The 22,560-nt window shown below is 34.3% G+C and overlaps 2 protein-coding genes across 2 annotated transcripts; one reads left to right on the top strand and one right to left on the bottom strand.

Annotated features, from left to right (window-relative positions):
* Positions 1–2,988: 2,988 nt before the first annotated feature.
* On the bottom strand, positions 2,989–10,906 carry LOC137938505 (receptor-like protein EIX2). The gene is made up of 7 exons (XM_068783456.1): positions 10,833–10,906; positions 7,931–10,792; positions 7,690–7,763; positions 5,184–5,436; positions 4,834–4,881; positions 3,862–3,925; positions 2,989–3,087 (listed from the first exon to the last, which is right to left on the bottom strand). Exons 1-7 carry the CDS (start codon positions 10,904–10,906, stop codon positions 2,989–2,991), a joined length of 3,474 nt encoding a protein of 1,157 aa, XP_068639557.1.
* A 7,335-nt stretch (positions 10,907–18,241) lies between these two features.
* LOC137938504 (receptor-like protein EIX2) lies at positions 18,242–22,536 on the top strand. The gene is made up of 7 exons (XM_068783455.1): positions 18,242–18,268; positions 18,336–18,455; positions 18,513–18,522; positions 18,608–18,634; positions 18,840–21,648; positions 21,748–21,895; positions 22,420–22,536. Exons 1-7 carry the CDS (start codon positions 18,242–18,244, stop codon positions 22,534–22,536), a joined length of 3,258 nt encoding a protein of 1,085 aa, XP_068639556.1.
* The last annotated feature ends 24 nt before the right edge of the window (positions 22,537–22,560 follow it).

The following is a 22,560-nucleotide window of genomic DNA, read 5'->3' as shown; positions in this document are numbered from 1 at the left end:
CCAGGAGGTCACCCATCCAAGAATTACTCTCACCCAGGCTCGCTTAACTACGAAGTTCTGAGTCAGATACCTAACCAATACAACCCAAAAAGACTAATCGTTTAAGGTGCGGAAAGCCAAGTACCTAACTCAGACCACAAACTCTAACAAGAGTGGACGAAACCACTCTGACATTTATAAGATAATTTTATTTAACTATTTTTGAATTATAATTTTTATTTAATTAAATATCTAAAATAAAATACTTAAACAATTACTTTATTTTATTATGTCCAAATACAAGAGTGTGAGTGAAGAATGAGTAGAACAAGAGTGAGAGAGCGAGCGCGTGAGGGAAAGTGAATTGACTAGCCTTAGGGAGTGATTTCACTTGCACTCTGCCACTTACACACTATCAGGTTTTTTATTATTTTCACTAGTGAAAGTACTTTCGCTTTCACTTTCAGAGTGCACTAACAGGGCCTATAGTCATTTTTTGTTTCAACCTCATATTACTGTCATTACCTCCCAGCTTGAGGGGGATAATAGAAGGAGAAGTATAAATGATGGGGTAATTGATGAAACCTACCAGGAAGGATTTTACAAGCTGAATCAAGTTTGGTTACTTTCATTACTCCATTGTTTTAATGTACGTCTTCTTCTTATTTTTTTACTTGTAAGAATTTAATTTGGAAGTTGAGTGTTGCATTGAGTGATAAAAACAAAATGTCTATAAAATATGTATAAATTATAAAATAAACACAAAATAGTATAACAATGACCCAATAAGTGATAAAGTTGAAATTTCAAGCAGGTATAAAAACATATCATTGTGAATAATTGACCTGTAAACTTATAAAGTGAATAACTAAAAAATAAAGAGTTATTGTGTGGATCAAAAATAGAGTTGGGCAATTGGTCACTTTTGTAAAGTCATTGGGCATATTGTTTATAAAATAGGTACTCATACATCGTCCCACCTTTAAGGAGAAGGCGAGCATGATATGGATTGCCCTCGGTTTGTGGCTTGGACAAAGGTGAGTCACCCTTGTACAATTGAGAAGGATCACAATAAGAGTTCAAGGTACTACTTCCATCATATCCATTATATCTTTCATATTTGTAATTACCTCAATAATATGATTATTGGGGGTTCGAGAATGCTCGATGTTGACCAAGTATCATTCACATTAAATAGAGGTATGTTAGATATTTTTATTATTAATTATATTTTATTTTTATTAATTATAATTTAATTTTAGTGAATATATTCATATATTTATATTTAATTTTTATTTATTTATTTAATATAATTAATTATTTTAAATTAATTTATTAATATTTAAATAATTAATATTTTTATTTAATTTTTTATGAAAAATAATTTTATAATACATAATAATATATAAGAATTACAATACTACATTAAAATTTAATTTATTTATTATAAATTATTGAAATTAGTTCTTTAATTAATATTATTTTTAAGTCTCAATATTAAACCAATTCTATATCTAAGTTTTCTAGAGGGAGATATCAATATTAGAGGAACCAATGGTCATGCTAGCTAATGAAGAAAAAACATTCATTCCGCTAGATTACAAAGTCCGAAATCTATCAGATTCTTTATCTCAAAATAAGTATATTTTATGAAGAAATATTATACTTCAATGAAAGGTATCAAAGTCTAATTTCATGAGGAAAAAATTTCATATTAATCTGATCTAGATGTAAGGATAAATTTACATTGGAGTCGGCAACCATCAAGCTACGTAATAAAAATAACAAAGAGGTCATAATATATCAAAAAAATAATCTTTTTATGTCAAATTAGGTATCAAAGTTGAATATCTTTGAGTCTAGTTTCTTAAGAAATAAATGGTTTGTGATTCTGATCTATATTGTGTGAGATATTCACATAAGAAGTACTAAACGCCAGTTCTGCCAAAAGTCTCTTTTTTCCCCTATTTTCTCTTATTATTTCTCCATGCATTGCCATGAATTGTGTTTCCTTTTCTCCTTGAATCCAAGTTTTTTAGCCAAATTTCTCTTCTAATAAGAGAGTTTTGATTAGAATTAATCACTCCATGATGTGCTCATTCAAAGTATCCAAAAATTTCCTGCTTCGATGTTGTTTTCATGTTTTGAGTATTTGTTACTTAATTGTGAATCATACGCATTATCAACTCTTAAAATTGTCATCAGCCCCCTCCCCCACTCCCAAAAAAAAAAAAAAAAAAATTTAAATGTGTGTTAATAAGATTCTTTTTAACTAATGTCTGCTTGAACATTATTTGATATGAACTAGCATAAGTAAAATAGTCCTTTATTATTGAAATTTTGGTAATCATAAAAGGAGAACTATATACCTCTTAAAGCATTAATTGTATACATAGCCCTGAAGCATGAATTTTTAATTTTGTGGTAATTGTGATTGTAAAGAAAAAATAAAAATGTGCTTAAAATCTAAAATGGCGAGTCCATGCTAGTCAAAAACATGATTGGCATTTGACTGCATAAATCAAGCTGGTTAGGATAAGGATTTAAATTTTCTTTCTGTAATTAGTAAAGTATGCTTTACAAAATTGTAAAGTCCAACCTGTTCAACATTAACATCATCCATTTTTTATGTCTACTAATATGAGCTATCAGAAATAACCCTAGAAGAAAATAAAAAAAATATGAGAAAATGAAATATGCCTGAGTTCATGTTGCACACAATATTTTCTCAAATCCTTTAATCGTGATTGAAAATTTATGGAAAGATGGATTGCAAAATTAACAAAGATAGAGAGGTTTCTTATTGAAAATAAAATAATAATTGATAATTTTTATTTATAATTAAATATACTTCAAAAGAAAAAACTATATTGGAAGATATACAATCTGATATCTTGAACCCTAGAGAAAATTTAAGAAATAAAAAAAATTATTTGCAATTGGAACTTCAAAGTACAATGTATTCAAACATAGTACATTATTTTTATTAAATACAAGATAATAAAAAGGTTATCCTTTACACATAGAGCAATATCCTTTGTAGCATAATATACCAACAACCATGGGATTAAGATTTGAGAGTGAACCATACTTGACCATTGATAGATGCTATATTCTGACATGAGAACTAAGTTAATTATAATAGAATAACCTTTATAATTGTGTTATAGGTGGTTATTTATCAGTTTTCAAATGAAATGAGCATTTATTGAATTTGGCATTAATCACTGTCGATATTGCATATTTTTCTCTCCTGAATTATATTTCATTGTTTTTAAGGTTTATTTCTTCCTGAAATGCTTTTTATAGATTTAATTATGGAATTTCAGGAGAATTATGGTGGAGAAGGAGATATTTACCAAAATGCCCTTAGTGAAATGGAGATGATTTTTAGGTCAAATCGTTTTAAAATAAATAAGATGGTATTTAAAACAAAAGGGGGGCGTCGAAAGAGGAGGTCGAAAGGGGACCCAAGAGGGGAGACCCGAAGGGAAGAGGAGCGTGAAGAGAAGAGAAACAAAGACCAAAAGAGAGGACTTTGACCGGAAACAGGGGAGGACCCGAGAGGAGTTCCCCACCGCTGTTCGCCGGCCAATACCTTTCGCCGCGCCACCGTCGTCCACCGCCGTCCACCGCAGTCCAGCAACTGAGAACAAACCCGAGGAGAGCTCGAGAGAGTCTCCGTCGAGGTGAGTTCGACAGTCGCTCGCCAGGCCGAGAAGTGATCCGAGAGGGCTTCTCCGGTGCCACTTCCGCTTTCCGACCATCCTCCGGCGTCGTTTACATATTCCGACCAGTCCCGGAGCCATTCCGACTCCAACCGAGACTCGAGAGAGCCGGTTAGAGAACGTCAGCTCTGTTTCGCTCTTCGTCGGACATTACCTCCGGCCGTCGACTTCTAACCGTCGTCGCCGGCGTCGTCTCTACCTCCGGCCACTCACTATTGCTACCCGACGCCACCAATTTCCGGAAATTGCAGCACCCGTGAGAACGAGTTGCTGCCCGAGCGAGAGGAGGAAGAAGGGGAGTAATTCGTCATTATTGAATTTAATTTTTCATATAGTTTGAACTTAGGTTTTGAATGTTAATTGAATCTGATTTGATAATTAAGGTTTATTTAAGATTTGTTTTCTTGATATTTGATTAAATTAGCTAATTAGGGTAAGATTATAATTGAGGTTGGATTTTGGTATTTTAATCTGATTTCTGTCTTTCACTCTAGGCGCCCGAGAGGGGCTAGACGCAAGGATTGAGAATCCGGATTCGTGATTACGTGGCGCTCGAGAGAGGCACGAATCACGGTAAAATCCAAAGTTGATAATTTTAGCATCATCACAATAGGAAATTGATTCTCTGCATTCTATTGTAATCCGATCTTTGTCATTAACTCTAGGCGCCCGAGAGGGGCTAGACGCAAGGATTGAGAATCCGGATTCGTGGTTACGTGGCGCTCGAGAGAGGCACGAATCACGGTAAAATCCAGAGTTGACGTTTCCTGTTGTGCAAGTAGTTAATTAAATTATTGCTTGATAATTTAGGAAGTAGTTAATTAGATTATTGTTTGATAATTTAGGATATAATTAGTGTTTAGTTCAGATTAATTCATCATATTTGGTTAGGCTAGTTGACTGAAGAATACACAAAATTCAATCCTTCCTGTGGATATGACCCTTGCTTACTGCTAAATTACATGAACGATTCGTACGCTTGCGAGGTATTAAAGCCGATGTAACTAAAATTCTACATCAAGAAAACAAATCTTAAATAAACCTTAATTATCAAATCAGATTCAATTAACATTCAAAACCTAAGTTCAAACTATATGAAAAATTAAATTCAATAATGACAAATTACTCCCCTTGTTCCTCCTCTCGCTCGGGCAGCAACTCGTTCTCACGGGTGCTGCAATTTCCGGAAATTGGTAGCGTCGGGTAGCAATAGTGAGTGGCCGGAGGTAGAGACGACGCCGGCGACGACGGTTAGAAGCCGACGGCCGGAGGTAATGTCCGGCGAAGAGCGAAACAGAGCTGACGTTCTCTAACCGGCTCTCTCGAGTCTCGGTTGGAGTCGGAATGGCTCCGGGACTGGTCGGAATATGTAAACGATGCCGGAGGATGGTCGGAAAGCGGAAGTGGCACCAGAGAAGCCCTCTCGGATCACTTCTCGGCCTGGCGAGCGACTGTCGAACTCACCTCGACGGATACTCTCTCGAGCTCTCCTCGGGTTTGTTCTCAGTTGCTGGACGGCGGTGGACGGCGGTGGACGACGGTGGCACGACAAAAGGTATTGGCCGGCGAACAGCGGTGGGGAACTCCTCTCGGGTCCTCCCTTGTTTCCGGTCAAAGTCCTCTCTTTTGGTCTCTGTTTCTCTTCTCTTCACGCTCCTCTTCCCTTCGGGTCTCCCCTCTCGGGTTTTCCCTCTCGGGTCCCCCCTCTCGGGTCCCCTTTCGACCTCCTCTTTCGACGCCCCCCTTTCGCTTTAAATACCATCTTATTTATTTTAAAATGATTTGACCTAAAAATCATCTCCATTTCACTAAGGGCATTTTGGTAAATATCTCCTTCTCCACCATAATTCTCCTGAAATTCCATAATTAAATCTATAAAAAGCATTTCAAGAAGAAATAAACCTTAAAAACAATGAAATATAATTCAGGAGAGAAAAATATGCAATATCGACAGTAATTAATGCCAAATTCAATAAATGCTCATTTCATTTGAAAACTGATAAATAACCACCTATAACACAATTATAAAGGTTATTCTATTATAATTAACTTAGTTCTCATGTCAGAATATAGCATCTATCACACCCCCAAACCTAAATCATTGCTAGTCCCCAGTAAAACAACAATCGAACCAAAATTAAGCCTAGGAAAACAAAATGCCACTTTCGTAGGGAGAACGATTGCATTTAGCGCATGCAACAAGCCGTTAAACCTCTACTCTGAAGTAGTGGACGAGTTATGTCTCGTGAGGGTTTGCATGGAATTTACCCACAAAATTCATATAAATCAATAATATAAAAAGGAAAAACTGAACAAAATTTACTCCTCATTAGCATATGACTAACACTTAGTATCGTAAAATATCTGAAAATCATATGAGATCTTGCAAAATTTGAAAACCTGTGTAAAATATAGCCTATTATCAATCCAAATACACTCATTGTTATTCCACCTGAACCAATGTGACCCATAAGCTATTACTTCAATAGAACAAAGAGGCAACAAATACCAATAAAATCCTGGTCACATCACAATTAAGAGAAAATAGTAGAGTAAACCTGTTGTCTGACAATCTCACCAAAAAAAAATATACCAATTTCAATCTTGACTTGCAACTTCTTTCAAATTACAATTCATCATCAAAGTTAAGGAAACTCATTGCTTCCAGATTTAAAACCATTTTACGCTATTACCAGCGCACTTTTGCTATTACCAGCGTAATTTTTTGTTTCACTGAATACTTTTGGTATTACCACCATTTTGTATTCGTCTTCACTGCACATGCACTTATTTTTAAGTAACCGACTGTTCCGGTACATGTCCCTGGGTTTACCCAGGCTGTTTCTGAAGTTATCTGTCTTTTGCAAGCAAGAGCATTTCCATTTGCTTTCATACGTTACAACAAGGAATTTCACTGAGGTATAAAAAAGATTGAGTTCAAACAGGCATACAAAACTATTCAGACTAATATAGATCAACACTAGATTTACATGTTCTCTTTTGCAACTAAGTTCCAAGTCTAATGCAATAGTAAGTTATCCCACTGAATTCTCATGAATCACAACAAATGATATCAGATTTCTAATAGGCATATTCTACACAAATTTACGAAAAATTTTGAAACACATTTGAACAACTTATTTTAACTCTACTAATGTTAACCACATACTAAGAGGAGTAATTTGAAAACCGGTAACAGAAATCAAATGAAAATTATTGCTAAGACATAAAAGAGTCGTTCCCCCCCCCCCCCCCCCCCAAACCTAAACCTGACATTGTCCTCAATGGGGAAAAGTTAAAACACTATAATAACTACAAAAATAAAAAATAAAAATAAAATAAAAAAAATAAAAAAAAATAAAAAAATAACAACTTAGCTAGTTATACTCCAACAGGCTGAGGGTTAAGCTCCCTCAGGGCTCCTAAATCCATAGGTGGGACCATATGTGTTTGGTCATCAACAATAATACCGAAAAGTCAATAAAGGCCCCCAGGAATGATACATAGTCTCCCTCGAAGAAGGTTTACTCGTATCAGCCGTACCCGTAGGTAATCATCCGTAGATGAAACCGCTATCCCACATCACACTTTGAAGAAATCTCCGTGTGACTGGCCACTGAAGGCAGCAGGAATCACGCGCTGAACACAAGTCCTTAAGTTACTCACCATAAGGTTTTCATTCAATACTTCAAGATCGAACTGGTCAATCCCAGAACGGTTGTTTGAGTACAGACCTCTCAAACTAGGGACCAAAAGTCTGGTCATCGACTACCGGAACCATTTATGCTCTCAGCCGGCAAGAGAGTATGAATAAACCAAAAAAAATAAAAATAAAAAATAAAACTGTAATGTACAAAGGGATAGAAACGTGGGGATTGCCCACAATGTACTAAGTTTATAGTCGTAAGCAAGACTCTGACGCATTCAAGATGAATTCTCAAGATACGGTTTGAGCCTCTGACCGTTAACTTTGAAGACCGACCCGTCTCCGTGATTGCGGATCTCAATAGCGCCATGAGGAAACATCCATCAATATATCTTGCTAGTTTGTGCAAACTTATAAGTATAGTGACATCATTACATTAAACATTATCATTCGAAGCAAGAATATTGTACAAAACTAACTATTCAACTAAACAAAGTGGGAGGCGTAAAGAAACATGCACTATCAATCTCATCTACAACTCTTCTGCACCTCAGCAATATTATCAATTACATATCACCAATGAAAGTACTCTTGCATGGTATCAACAAATCTGAAGTACTTCACTCTCCATGAAGTTTTGAACAACAATATCCCAAACACAATAAAAAGTCCAACTGCAAATCCAGGGCCAATGCCAGCATACAACCATGCTATATCAGACCCATCGTCAACTTCATTGTGGCTTGGAAGTGGCACTATTGCATCTCTTTCACAATCTCTTCTCAATGGATATCCACAAAGATGATCATTTTTTGCATAAATAGATGGATCATTGAGGGTTTGGATTTGTTGGCCTAATGGAATCTTTCCTGACAAGTTGTTGTATGAAAGGTTGAGATGACTTAAAAATGTCAAATCAGCAATAGTTGAAGGAATCAAGCCACATAGATGGTTTTTGGATAAATTAAGATTTTCTAATTGATGCAGATTTTCGATGCTCTCGGGGATCTTCCCCGACAACTGATTCCCTGACAAGTTCAAGTTCTTCAATCCCAAGAGGTCTCCGATTGCTTCAGGGATCTTTCCCGATAAATTATTGTTTGAGAGATCCAGAGAAATAACAAGATAAAGTATACTGCCGTATTCATATATCAGCCCATTCTTTGACAATTCAACTCTATCCTGGTAATAGCCATACTTGGTGTCCATAGTATTGTCTGTAGTATGATCCATTCTCATCGCCACAAGATCTTTTAGACTTTCAGGAATGGATCCTATTAGGTGATTATACGACAAATCAAACACTTTTAGATGATGCAAATTTAATAATTGTGGGATAGTTCCAGTAAACATGTTGGACCTGAGTCGAAGAATACGAAGATTAGGTAAGTTTGTACCAATCCAGGCTGGAAGACTTCCTGTGAATTTGTTCTCACCAAGGTCAAGAGTCTGCAATCTAGCACAATCCTTCAAAAATGAAGGGAATTCTCCTGATAGTTGATTGTTCCCCAGGTCCAAGCTGCGTATCATTGTAAACTTAACAGAAGACCAAGGTATGCTGCCAGATAAATTGTTTGCCCCTAAGTTAAGCACAATAAGAGATTCACAACTAGCCAAGCTCTCGGGAATGCTCCCAATTAGATTATTATGGGAAAGATCAAGGACTCCTAGCCACTTCATCTTATCGAACATTGAACGAAGAACCCCAGAAAACTGATTATGTGAGAGATCAAGCAACATCAAAGGGCTCGTGAAGTATGGAATGGGACCTTTAAAATAGTTGTAGCTCAAATCAATAAACCATGCATTTGAAAGAGTTGAAATTGTATTGTTTGGAAGTGAACCAGAAATATTATTCATTCTAAGGATGAGAATTGAAAGAGGAGTGACGTTCCAATACCATGAGGGTATAATGCTCAAAGATGTATTAGAGAGATCTAGACCGTGCAGATTTTTTTGAATAGTATTCCAAAATCGTGAGTGTATAATGCCCGAAGTTGTATTAGAGAGATCTAGACCATGCAAATTTTTTTGACTTTGTAGCCATGACGGAAACTGTGAACCGAAACGACAAGAGCCAAGTAAGAGATATTTTGCTTGAAATGAAGGAACCCAATCAAGGGGAGTATGAAACTCAAATGAATTTGAAGAAAGGTCTAGGTATCTTAGTCTACTCAGATTTTGGAAATGCTCTTGAAGCAATGGTCCTTTCAACATAGAATTTCTGAAGGCCAAAGTTGTAAGAGATGAAAAACCTCCCAAGCATCTAGGGATTGATTCAGGAAAGTGACAGTTATGGATATAGAGGATCTGCAAATTTATTAAAGGGCACAACCACTCACGCATTGACCCAGTCTGATCTTCAAAACCATACAACATTAAACTTTTCAAGTTGTGTAGGTGTCCCATTTGCTTTGGAATGCCCTTTATGAATTGATTCCCGTTTTTGACTCCCAAAATAAGGTGCTGGAGAGAGGAGAAGTTACCAATAGACTTAGGAAGTTCTCCATATAGTTGAACTTCACGTAGGAACATTAACCTTATACTTTTCCAAGGACCCTGAAATAGCTTTGACATATGTGCAGTCAGACCATAATTGTATCCCAATTGTAGCTCCTCTAAACATGGAAGTGTTGGAAATTTGAAAGACATGTCCCCATAAAATTTATTGGCATTGAGATCAATAGATACAAGAGTAGTAATGTTAGCAAACCAATTTGGAATTTCTGAGAAGAACTGATTATGACTAAGATCCAAGGAACGAAGTTGTGTAAGATTCATAAAGGGTTGAGCTGGGGGAATATCTGAAAGATAAGAACCACGCAAATGGAGTATTTGTAAGGAAGAAAGGGAGTTCATTACATGAAACCATCGAGTACCTATCATTGAAAGGTTAACGAAATTCATCTCAAGGTGCTTCAGAAGGGGCATATTTACCATCCAGTCCAGACTATCTGCGTTCAGACAAGATGAATATATGAGAATGTTATATAGAGACATATAATAGGAATAACTCTTTACCGAGGAAGAAACATCCAACAACTCAAGATAGGAAAGATTTCCAAGATGGTGAGGAATTCTTCCACCGAATCCTGCGTACGAAATGTTCAAATGCTTCAACTCCTTTAAGGAACCAAAAAATTCAGGGATTTTAACCCCATCAAAATGATTTCCACTCAAGTCGAGATATTTGAGATGTTTGAGATGTTTCAGCTCCATCAAAGCTGGATCGACGACGCCACTTAAATTCCCGTAGTGAAGGTCAAGTTGGTTCACATATCCTGTTTCATTATGACATGTAACTCCGCTCCATTTGCAGCAATCTGGACTATCATCCCATGAGGTGAGAACGTTGGAGGGATCAATAAGCTTTCTTTTAAATTTGGTGAGGGCTGCTCTCTCTGAATCCGAGCAACCGACTTGAGAAGAATGAACCCAGCTGCATAAGGCACACACAAAGAGAAAACCCATTAGCATACCCTTCCATGAGGTGCTCTCCATGTCGAAAGAGATTAACAGAAAGCTTCTCACTGGAGTTCAATCTTGCACCCATCCTCTATTTATAGAGACGCACTCAACAAGCTTCCTTTCGTAAAACGTCTGTCACAATCTGTTGAATGGCATTTGCCTAAGAAAGCTGGAGATGAAGATGACCACACACTGAATCGAGCAGATAAATAGAAAATCAAGTTTTTTCAATTCTTTCAGTTCTTTCAGAATTTACAACCACACACTGACGTTTCAACGACTTAATGGTCCCAGATGCTGTTAACGTAGTCTAACATGATTGCTCGAATTTCTTGCCTAGATGCTGATAGAAGATTTATATAAAGTTACATGGAAGGAATGGAAGGCTTAATAACTTTGTTTTTCTCTTTTCTTAAGATGCTAGAACCAGACTCTCATCTCTTACGCTAAATACAGATAGATGCTCAAACCAGCTTTTGTCATCTCTCTCTCCCTCTCACTCCCTCTCACTCTTTCTCTCTCAACTGTTAGCAATACGTTTCAAATATGACTTCCTATACAAAGTAAGATTTTTTTCTCTTTCAATCTCTCTCTCAATCACTCTCCAAATCGAAATTGAATTTAATAGGGATAGAAGTGGGGTGGCCTCGAAAGTCTAATATGTATCGATTATCCAAAATATCCAATTCATATTATTGATATATGGGAGATTTACAGCCTATGATGTCTCAATGGACACAATACTTAAAAATCAAAATTCTTAAAAACTCATTATTTCCAACATATTCTAATAAAAGTCGAGATACACCATTTTGAATATGATAAGTATATAAGTATTTGTTTGAATTAGGGTAGAACTTGAGAATATTATCTCAGAAAGCTAAAAAAAAAAAAAGTGCACTGGAAGCTCAGAATACACACATTTATAAGTCACAAGAAATTGTGCATTAGAAGTTCAGAACATACACATTAGAAGTTCACTACCTCTATTCAGCTGTTGCTTCATTCTCCTTTCATCTCTTTATAGTTTATACATAAGAGGTTCTGTTTCAGAAAACGAGGTTCAACCGAATTAGATTTCTGTGGTAGAGAACGATGTTAAATTGTCTTGAAAGGAGCAGAAAGGAAGAGACTGCATGTAAATCCCTCTCTCTTCCTTTCTCCTTCACCCAAAGCGATGACGACTTGACAAGTTAGGGCTGAATAGTCTTGAAAGGAACCACAAGGAAGTGACTGCATGTAGTTGATAGAGCAGTCTGTAAATCCCTCTCTCTTCTCTCTCTCATGCTTCCAAATGACGATGATGATAAGAAAAAATCTGGCGGCTATTAGACTTCTTGATAGAAAGACCGGTGTACCTCGATTTTGATTTATGAGACTTTTTGGGCTAACCTGAAATATCTACGCTTTACAGGTTTTGAAGATCAAGCTTGGTTTTTTATGCTCCTTAACACATCTATTCATATTAAGAGTTATAGACAGCAGATTTCCTGGACTCATCCGTTCATGCTTGGGATAACTCTCATCTCTTAAATGTCTTACAATTGCAAATAGTATATAAATTAAAAAATTTGTTTTAGATAGTTTTAATTTGAAAATTTAAATGTCTTATAAATGAAAATAATATTTTATTATATAAAATTAATTTAATAGATTTAAATTTTATTTTAGATAGTTTTATTTGACTCAACTAAAATAAAATTTAAAAATTTTAAATTAATAAATAATTTTAAATATAATTTTAACTTGATTTAAATTAATTAATTAATTTTATTTTATTATTTAATTAAATATATAAAAAATGATTAAACAAATACTTAATTTTATAATATCCAAATACTTATTCAAATTATTACTTTTTTAATATATAAATTCTCACTCTTAGATTAGAAATCAAATATAATACTAAAGTCATGATTTCTATAAATAAAAAGATGGTATCTTATTAGATAAAATTAACCTGATAGATTTAATTTATATAAGATAATTTTATTTAACTATTTTTTTAATAACTAAGATAATTTTTAACTTTTTTAAATTAATAAATAATTTAAAATTTTAATTTAATTAAATGTATAAAATAAAATACTTAAACAATTAATTTATTTTATTATATCCAAATACAAGAGTGAGAGTGAAGAAATAGCAGAACAAGAGTGAGAGAGCGAGTGAGCGCATGAGTGAAAGTGAATTCACTTGCCTTAGGGAGTGATTTCACTTTCACTCACCGCTTACAGTACACACTAACAGGTTTTTTATTATTTTCATTAGTGAAAGTACTTTCACTTTCACTTTCAGAGTGCACTAATAGGGCCTATAGTCATTTTTTTTTTTTATCAAACTGAAATCACTGCCATTACCTCCCAGCTTGAGGGGGAAAATAAAAAGAAAAGTATAAAGGATGAGTTGGTGATGAAACCTACCATGAAGGATTCTACAAGCTGAATCAAGTCTGGTTACTTTCATTACTCTACGTCTTCTTCTTATTTTTTTACATGTAAGAATTCAATTTGAAAGTTGAGTGTTGCATTGCGTGATAAACACAAAATGTCTACAAAATATGTATAAATTATAAAATAAACACAAAATGGTATAGCAATGACCCAATAAGTGATAAAGTTGAAATTTCAAACAGGTATAAAAATATATCATTGTGAATAATTGACATGTAAACTTATAAAGTGAATAACTAAAAACTAAAGAGTTATGGTGCGGATCAAAAACAGAGTTGGGCAATTGGTCACTATTGTAAAGTCATTGGGCATATTGTTTATAAAATAGGTACTCATACATCGTCCCACCTTTAAGGAGAAGGCGAGCAGGATATGGATTGCCCTCGATTTGTGGCTTGGACAAAGGTGAGTCACCCTTGTACAATTGAGAAGGATCACAATAAGAGTTCAAGGTACTACCTCCATCATATCCACTATATCCTCCATATTTGTAATTACCTCAATAATTTGATTATTGGGGGGGTTCAAGAATGCTTGATGTTGTCCAAGTATCATTCACATTAAATAGAGATATGTTAGATATATTTATTATTAATTATAGTTTATTTTTATGATAGTTTATTTATATTAATTATAATTTACTTCTAGTGATTATATTAATATATTTATTATAATCAATTTTTAATTATTTAGTACATTATAGTGTAATGTAATAATTCATATATTTATATTTAATAATTATTATTTATTTAATATAATTAATTAGTTTTAATTAATTTATTAATATTTAAATAATTAATATTTTAATTTAATTTGTTATGAACTATAATTTTATAATACATAATAATATATAATAAATACAATACTACATTAAAATTTTATTTATTGTTATGAATTATTGAAATTAGTTCTTCAATTAATATTGTTTTTTTTATTTCACATCGCTAATAATCTTAACATAATATTAGATTAAAATTAACTAATATTGTAAATAAAAAATATAATAAAATTATAAACCTTAAACTTTATATCCACCACATTCAACAATATTAACTTATTCTTAAAGTACTAAGTAAACACCTCAAGTCCACAACTATCATCTATTAAAGTCTTAGTTCAAAAGTAAATAAAAAACATAGGGAAACTATTTGTTTTTATTGTTATACACATCTACTTTTAGGCAAAACTTTCAACACATAAAAATATTGATTTATTGGAATAATTTTGAAGCAAATTCCAAGTATGTTGGACATCTAGACCTCCTCAACTCAAATCTACCAAAAAAATAATAATACAAAAATCATAGTTTTAAAATATTATTTGAGAGAAAAATAGAAATAAACAACTTGTACAAAAATACCTCCAATATGGTTATCAGACTCCAATATAGTTGATATGTAACACATAATTCCTAATACTTCACTTTTTAGAAGAGTTATGGAGCCAGACCCCAATATAGGAGTGTAACATGTAATTGTGTGCCAAAAATTTGCGATGTATTAACCGATATCCAATATGTCTCGATCAATATCCGATATATATTTGATAGGTACATGGACTGAGCACAAGGTGGTTAAAGTCATTCCCCTTATTGGGACGATGATGAGGTTGAACTTTACTATTCTCATAGCCATTATTTTGAAACAAAAAATAAAATCAAAATATGATGTGAAATTATAATTATAATTATAATTAACGGAAGGTTGCTATAAATTAGTTCAACACATTTATAGTACTTTATTTTTTTTAATCTATTCAATATTGCAACTTTGAGTCACAAAATACTTTGAATATTTGTTTTAATTAGATAGACTTTCATGAGCCACTTGTTCCATTTTATATTATAACAACTTTTGTTTTTCTACTTATTTATCTCTTTTGGTATTAGTTCTTTAAAATTTTAAAAATAGAATTTTTATTTTCGAACTTAATGTAATTTATGAATAGTTTTCAAACTATAAAAGATAATGAATGACCAAATTTCGAAAATCCTATTAAATCTACTGAAACTACATTATCCTTAAAATAAACAAACACACACACACACACACATACACATTATCAACAAAATTAATACTCTCATTTCCAAAATGGGCAATAAGAAAATTATTTTTTGTCCTCTTTAAATTTTTGTGGAAGATCCGAGTTGACAATTTTCTCATCTCCCAAAATCAACATGAACAAGAATTTTTTTTTACGATCAATTTTTTATATATTTTTCTATCCCATTAAAAAGTTTTGTGGGGCTAGTTGAATCAAGACGAAATTTTTTTACCACTTAAAACCTACATATATTATAAAACTTATTTCAAGTGAATAATTATTTCTCTTTGTTCTTTCTTACCTGGCTATGATTTCTTCTTAGGCATAAACACACATTGCTAGTGATATTATGTCATTTTCATAGGTGATACTTGAAAAATTTTTATAGTCTTTGTCCTCTTTATTCTAATGGTGATGCCTTGTGAACTTGTAGCAACTCAGTCTATCCCTTTGGTTACACTACATATGTAGTTGTATCATTTGTTGGACCACAATCTCCACTTAAAGTCTTCACTATGTATTTTTCCATGGGCTAGTCAAATCCATATTTGGCCATGTACCGATCAATAGTCAAGTCCACATTTTGTCCTTTTCATACCCAAGCTAGCCAACTTCTTCATCGGGCCATTTTCATTCCCAAGTAAAGTCATGGTGGCTTTCATATTCCAACACATTTGCATATTGGATTTCAATGCTTGCAATATTGTTGTAATCCAGAAAAAGAAAAAAGAAAAAACCTTCATGGTCTTTGTCCAGACTACTACTTGTGTAACCCCATATTTATGTTTCTAGACTAAAACGCCATATAGTTGCTAAACAATTTTCTAACAAATTTTATTCAAGTAAAAACTTGGAAAGTCCTAAAATGGTTAATTTTATAATACTGAGATGAGAGATTTAAGATACTAGAATAGTAAGAGATGTGCAATCAAGCAATTCAAGACTTTTATTTTTATTTTTGTCAATATAGATAAAACAATTTCTTAATAGATTTGCCATTGATTTTGTTAATTCGTTAAATAACTTAATTACAAAAAATTTAAATTTTTTAAGAAGATACTAGAAACTAGAGGTGAAATGTTTGGAATCTCCCTAGAAACGATCTCCTAAAAATTCTTGATTAGATTCTTACTCATTAAGAAGATATGTGAAAAAGTGTTTGGGACTTAACGTAACGTTATTAGACCCAATGGTTGATGTGTAACACATAATACCCAATACTCACTTTTTAGAAGAGTTACAGAGTCAAACCCCATCACAGAAGTGAAACATGTAATGTGGTGCTAGGAATGTGAGATGTATTAATCGATATCCAATATGTCTCGTTCAATATCCGATATGTGATCTCTCCATAAATGCAAAATAGTTTTATGTGTGAAGCTTGTTTAATTTCCATTATTTGGATCTTGTTTTCTTTTCTTTCTTGAATCTAATGTGAACCTCGACAAGATTCTGGATAATTATAATACTTAGGGAGGTGGAACCCATGATTATAAGTTTTATCTTCTCTCATGATATATTTATTTCATGTAGCATACATTATAAGTTAAATATTATTAGGTTTTTCATAGTTATTTTTTCATATTTGAAACGTATTATTGATGGTTGAGAGAGGGAGTAGATGGTTTGACTGTAGTTTGTCTGGTAATTTTACAAAGAGGGAGAGGGAGAGAGAGAGAGTTTGATCGATTAACTCTTATTAAAAAAAAGTAAAATTATCTAGTGATTCTCTTCCAAAATAATTGGGTCTTCATAATATCGATCCTAAAATGTATTTTCATTGTATAATATCCAAGTATTTAGGAAAGTAATTTACTCATTTTATGAATTTATGTAAGATTACACATTTACCTATATTAATTTTACTAATAAAACAAATAATAAGGTGCATTGAAAGAAAAAATACAATGCATATGTCATTTTATTTTTTATTTTTAAATTTACATTTTACAATTAATCAAATACGGTATAATTGGAGAAATATTCTAATTATCAGCTATTTAAATTGGGTCTATAAAACTTTGGCTTAGGCGTATTAGAGCAAGACATTGGATCTCGTACTACCATCCTTAGACCCTTGTTGTGAAGTTGGGGTTGAGTCGTCAATAGTGCCAATTCACAAGAGTTAAATTCAAGATTTTGAATAAAAAACATACAATTTGGACCCTACTTGGTTGATGAACCAGTCGTCGTGATCGAGTGGCCCTAGATTGGTCCAAACTATGTAGGAGAGAGACAGAGAATCCTTGCACTGGTATCTTTATGAAACCAGGGCTATTAAATATACTAAAAGTATATTATCCTTAAAATAAACAAACTTACAGACACACACGCACACACATACACATCATCAACAAAATTAATAGACACATTTCCAAATGGGCACTAAGAAAATTATTGTTGTCCTCTTCAAATATTTGCTGAAGACCTGGGGTGACAATTTTCTCATCTCCAAAAATCAACATGAACAAGAATATTTTTTTTAAGAGCAATTTTGTGGGGCTAGTTGAATCAAGATGAAATTTTTTTCCACTTAAAACCTACATATATCATTATTTCAAGTGAGTAATTATTTCTCTATGTACTTTTTTACCTAGCTATGATTTCTTCTTAGGCATAAATACATAATGCAAGATATATTATGTTATTTTCATGGGTGATACTTGAATATTTTTTAGTCTTTGTCATTTTTATTCTATTGGCGGTGCTTTTGTGATTTTGAGCATCTTAGTCTATCCCATAGGTCACGTTATAATTTCTAGAGTCTTCTTTATACATTTTTCAACAAGTTTAAATCTTATCATGGTGCATTTTTTTCCACAAGGTAGTCAAGTCTAACTTCTTCTTACCGCCATTTTCATTCCCAAGTCAAATCCGAGGCTTTCATATTCAAACACATTCACCAGTTGGATTTACAAGTCTTTATGGCGATAAAAGTCTTCATGGCACCAGTTGAACATTAGGCCATAAAGTCTTTCAGTCTCATCGTCATGAAATAAATAAGAAGTTTAAATTCAGCCTGACCTTGTCAAGGCGTCATCGCTGACCTCGTTTCTGAACCTCGTTTTCTCAAACAGAACCTCCTGTGTACAAACTATAAAGAGACAAGAGGAGAATGAAGCAGCTACTGAACAAGAGGTAGTGAACTACTAATGTGTATGCTCCTCTTGCTTTCTTGACATGAAACGTTGAAAGACCACCGGGAGTTTTCACATGCTTTCTTGACATGTGGCTCCATCTGGGACCATCAAGTCATTGAAACGTCAGTGTGTGGTTGTAAATTCTGAAAGAATTGAAAAAACTTGATTTTCTAGTTATCTGCAAGATTCAGTGTGTGGTCATCTTCATCGCCAACTTTCTTAGGCAAATGCGATTCAACAGATTGTGACAGATGTTTTACGAAAGGAAGCTTGTTGAGTGCGTCTCTATAAATAGAGGATGGGTGAAAGAATGCACTCCAGTGAGAAGCTTTCTGTTAATCTCTTTCGACATGGAGAGCACCTCATGGAAGGGTATGCTAATGGGTTTTCTCTGTGTGTGTCTTATGCAACAGGGTTCATTCTTCTCAAGTCGGTTGCTCGGATTCAGAGAGAGCAGCCCTCACCAAATTTAAAAGAAAGCTTATTGATCCCTCCAACGTTCTCACCTCATGGGGTGATAGCCCAGATTGCTGCCAATGGAACGGAGTTGCATGTCATAATGAAACAGGATATGTGGTTCAACTTGACCTTCACCACAGGAATTTAAGTGGTGACGTTGATCCAGCATTGACGGAGCTGAAACATCTCAAATATCTCGACTTGAGTGGAAATCATTTTGATGGGGTTAAGATTCCTGAATTTTTTGGTTCCTTAAAGGAGTTGAAGCATTTGAACATTTCGTATGCAGGATTCGGTGGAAGAATTCCTCACCATCTTGGAAATCTTTCCTATCTTGAGTTGTTGGATGTTTCTTCCTCCCTAAAGAGTTATTCCAATTATATGTATCGATATAACAGTCTCATATATTCATCTTCTCTGAATGCAGATAGTCTAGACTGGATGATAAATATGCCCCTTCTGAAGCACCTTGAGATGAATTTCGTTAACCTTTCAATTATAGGTTCTCGATGGTTTCATGTAATGAACTCCCTTTCTTCCTTACAAATACTCCAATTACGTAGTTCTTATCTTTCAGATATTCCCCCAGCTCTACCCTTTACAAATCTTACACAACTTCGTTCCTTGGATCTTAGTTATAATCAGTTCTTCTCAGAAATTCCAAATTGGTTTGCTAACATTACTACTCTTGTATCTATTGATCTCAATGCCAATAAATTTTATGGGGACATGTCTTCCAAATTTCCTACACTTCCATGTTTAGAGGAGCTACATTTGGGGTCCAATTATGGTTTGACTGCACATTTGTCAAAACTATTTCAGGGTCCTTGGAAAAGTATAAAGGTAATGTTCCTATTTGACGTTCAACTTTATGGAGAACTTCCTGAGTCTATTGGTAACCTCTCCTCTCTCCAGCACCTTATTTTGGGAGTCATAAACGGGAACCAAGTCATAAAGGGCATTCCAAGGCAGATAGGACACTTACACAACTTGAAGGGTTTAATGTTGTATGGTTTTGAAGATCAGACTGGGTCTATGCGTGAGTGGTTGTGCCCTTTAGTAAATTTACAGATCCTCTATATCCAGAACTGTCACTTTCCTGAATCAATCCCTACATGTTTGGGAGGTTTTTCATCTCTTATAACATTGATCTTAAGAAATTCTATGTTGAAAGGACCTATGCTTCAGGAGCATTTCCAAAATCTGAGTAGACTACAATACATAGACCTATCTTCAAATTCATTTGAGTTTCATACTCCCCTTGATTGGGTTCCTTCATTTCAAGCAGAATACATCTATCTCGGCTCTTGTCGTTTCGGTTCACAATTTCCGTTGTGGCTACAAAGTCAAAAAAAATTGTATGGTCTAGATCTCTCTAATTCATCTTCGAGCATTATACCCTCATGGTTTTGGAATATCACTCCTCGTCTTTCAATTCTCATCCTTAGAATGAATAATATTTCAGGTTCACTTCCTACCAAAACAATTTTAACTCTTTCAAATGCGTGGTTGATTGATTTGAGCCACAACTATTTTAAAGGTCTCATTCCATATTTCACAAGCCCTTTGATGTTTCTTGATCTCTCACATAACCAATTTTCTGGGGTTCTTCCTTCTATGTTCAATGAGATGAAGTTGCTAGGAGTCCTTGATCTTTCCCATAATAATCTAACTGGGGGCATTCCCAAGAGTTTGGCTAGTTGTGAATCTCTTATTGTGCTTAACTTAGGGGCAAACAATTTCTCAGGCAGCATACCTTGGTCTTCTGTTCAATTTACAATGATGCGCAGCTTGCACCTGGAGAACAATCAACTATCAGGAGTGTTCCCTTCCTTTTTGAAGGATTGTGCTGGATTGCAGACTCTTGACTTTGGTGAGAACAAATTCACAGGAAGCCTTCCAGCATGGATTGGTACAAACTTACCTAATCTTCGTATTCTTCTACTCAGGTCCAACAAGTTTACTGGAACTATCCCACATTTATTGAATTTGCATCATCTAAAAGTGTTTGATTTGTCAAATAATCACCTGCTAGGATCCATTCCCGAAAGTCTAAAAGACCTTATGGCGATGAAAATGGATCATACTACAGACAATACTATGGACACCAATTATGGCAATTACCGGGACAGGGTTGAGTTGACAATGAATGGGCAGCAATATGAGTACGAAAATACACTTTATCTTGTTATTTCTCTGGATATCTTGGGCAATAATTTATCGGGAAAGATCCCTGAAGCAATCGGAGACCTCTTGGGCTTGATTAACTTGAACTTGTCTGGAAATCAGTTGTCGGGGAAGATCCCTGAGAGCATTGGGAACCTACATCAATTAATAAATCTTGATTTATCCAAAAACCATCTGTTTGGCATGATTCCTTCAACTATTGCTGATTTGACATTTTTAAGTCATCTCAACCTTTCATACAACAACTTGTCGGGAAAGATTCCATTAGGCCAACAAGTCCAAAGCCTCGATGATCCATCTATTTATGCAGGAAATGATAATCTTTGTGGATATCCATTGATAAGAGATTGTGAAAGAGATACAATAGTACCACTTCCAAGCCACAATGAAGTTGACGATGGGTCTGATATAGCATGGTTGTATGCTGGCATTGGCCCTGGATTTGCAGTTGGACTTTTGACTGTGTTTGGGATATTGTTGTTCAAAACGTCATGGAGAGTGAAGTACTTCAAATTTGTTGATGCCATGCAAGAATATTTTCATTGGTGATATTTAATTGATAATATCGCTGAGGTGCAGAAGAGTTTTAGATGAGATTGATAGTGCATGTTTCTATATGCCTCCTACTTTGTTTAGTTGAATAGTTGGGTTTGTACAATATTCTTGCTTCGAATGATAATGTATAATGTAATGATCTCACTATATTTGCACAAACTAGCAAGATATATTGATGGTCAAGTATGGTCACTCTCAAATCTTAATCTCATGGTTGTCGGTATATTATGCTACAAAGTATGGCCATTTTAGATTTTAAGCACATTTTAATATTTTTTTTTACAATCACAATTACCGCATCATAAAAAATTAACACATTTACCAGTTGGATGTGAGGCTTTCGTATTGAAACACATTTACCAGTTGGATTTACTCCACATTTATGTTTGTAGACTAAAAGGCTGTAAAGTCTAAAGTTATAATAGCCGAATCACACTTTATGACCTTAAAAGTCTTCATTATACATTTTTTCCACAAGATAGTGAAGTCTTTGTATTAGTATGCATTTTTTCCACAAGCTAGTCAAGTCTAACTTCTTCTTACTGCCATTTTCATTCCCAAGTCAAATCTGAGGCTTTCATATTGAAACACATTTACCGATTGGATTTACTCCACATTTTTGTTTGTAGACTATAAGGCAGTAAAGTCTAAAGTTATTAGAGCCGAATTCATGCAAGATTCCTTGAAGGAAAAACTTTTGCGGAAAGACTTGCATTAAAAGAACCAAAAAACTGTTAAGCCCACTGGGTGTGTTTTGAGAGGGAATTATTTTGCCATGTGGCTCCTCTTGCTTTCTTGACATGAACGTCGAAAGACCACCGGGAGTTTTCCCCGGTCATGTCATGCCTCTGGCTGTTACCACGTCAATATGGGAATAGGACATGGGAGTGACGAGTTGATTC

This window comes from Aristolochia californica, unplaced genomic scaffold, assembly GCF_029961685.1.
Source record: "Aristolochia californica isolate CCGP_79_NKW_82.1479 unplaced genomic scaffold, dmAriCali1.0.hap1 SCAF_8, whole genome shotgun sequence".
Lineage (NCBI taxonomy): Eukaryota > Viridiplantae > Streptophyta > Magnoliopsida > Piperales > Aristolochiaceae > Aristolochia > Aristolochia californica.
The sequence above is the reverse complement of the archived record's forward strand: the minus strand, read 5'-3'. Positions and strand labels throughout refer to the sequence as shown.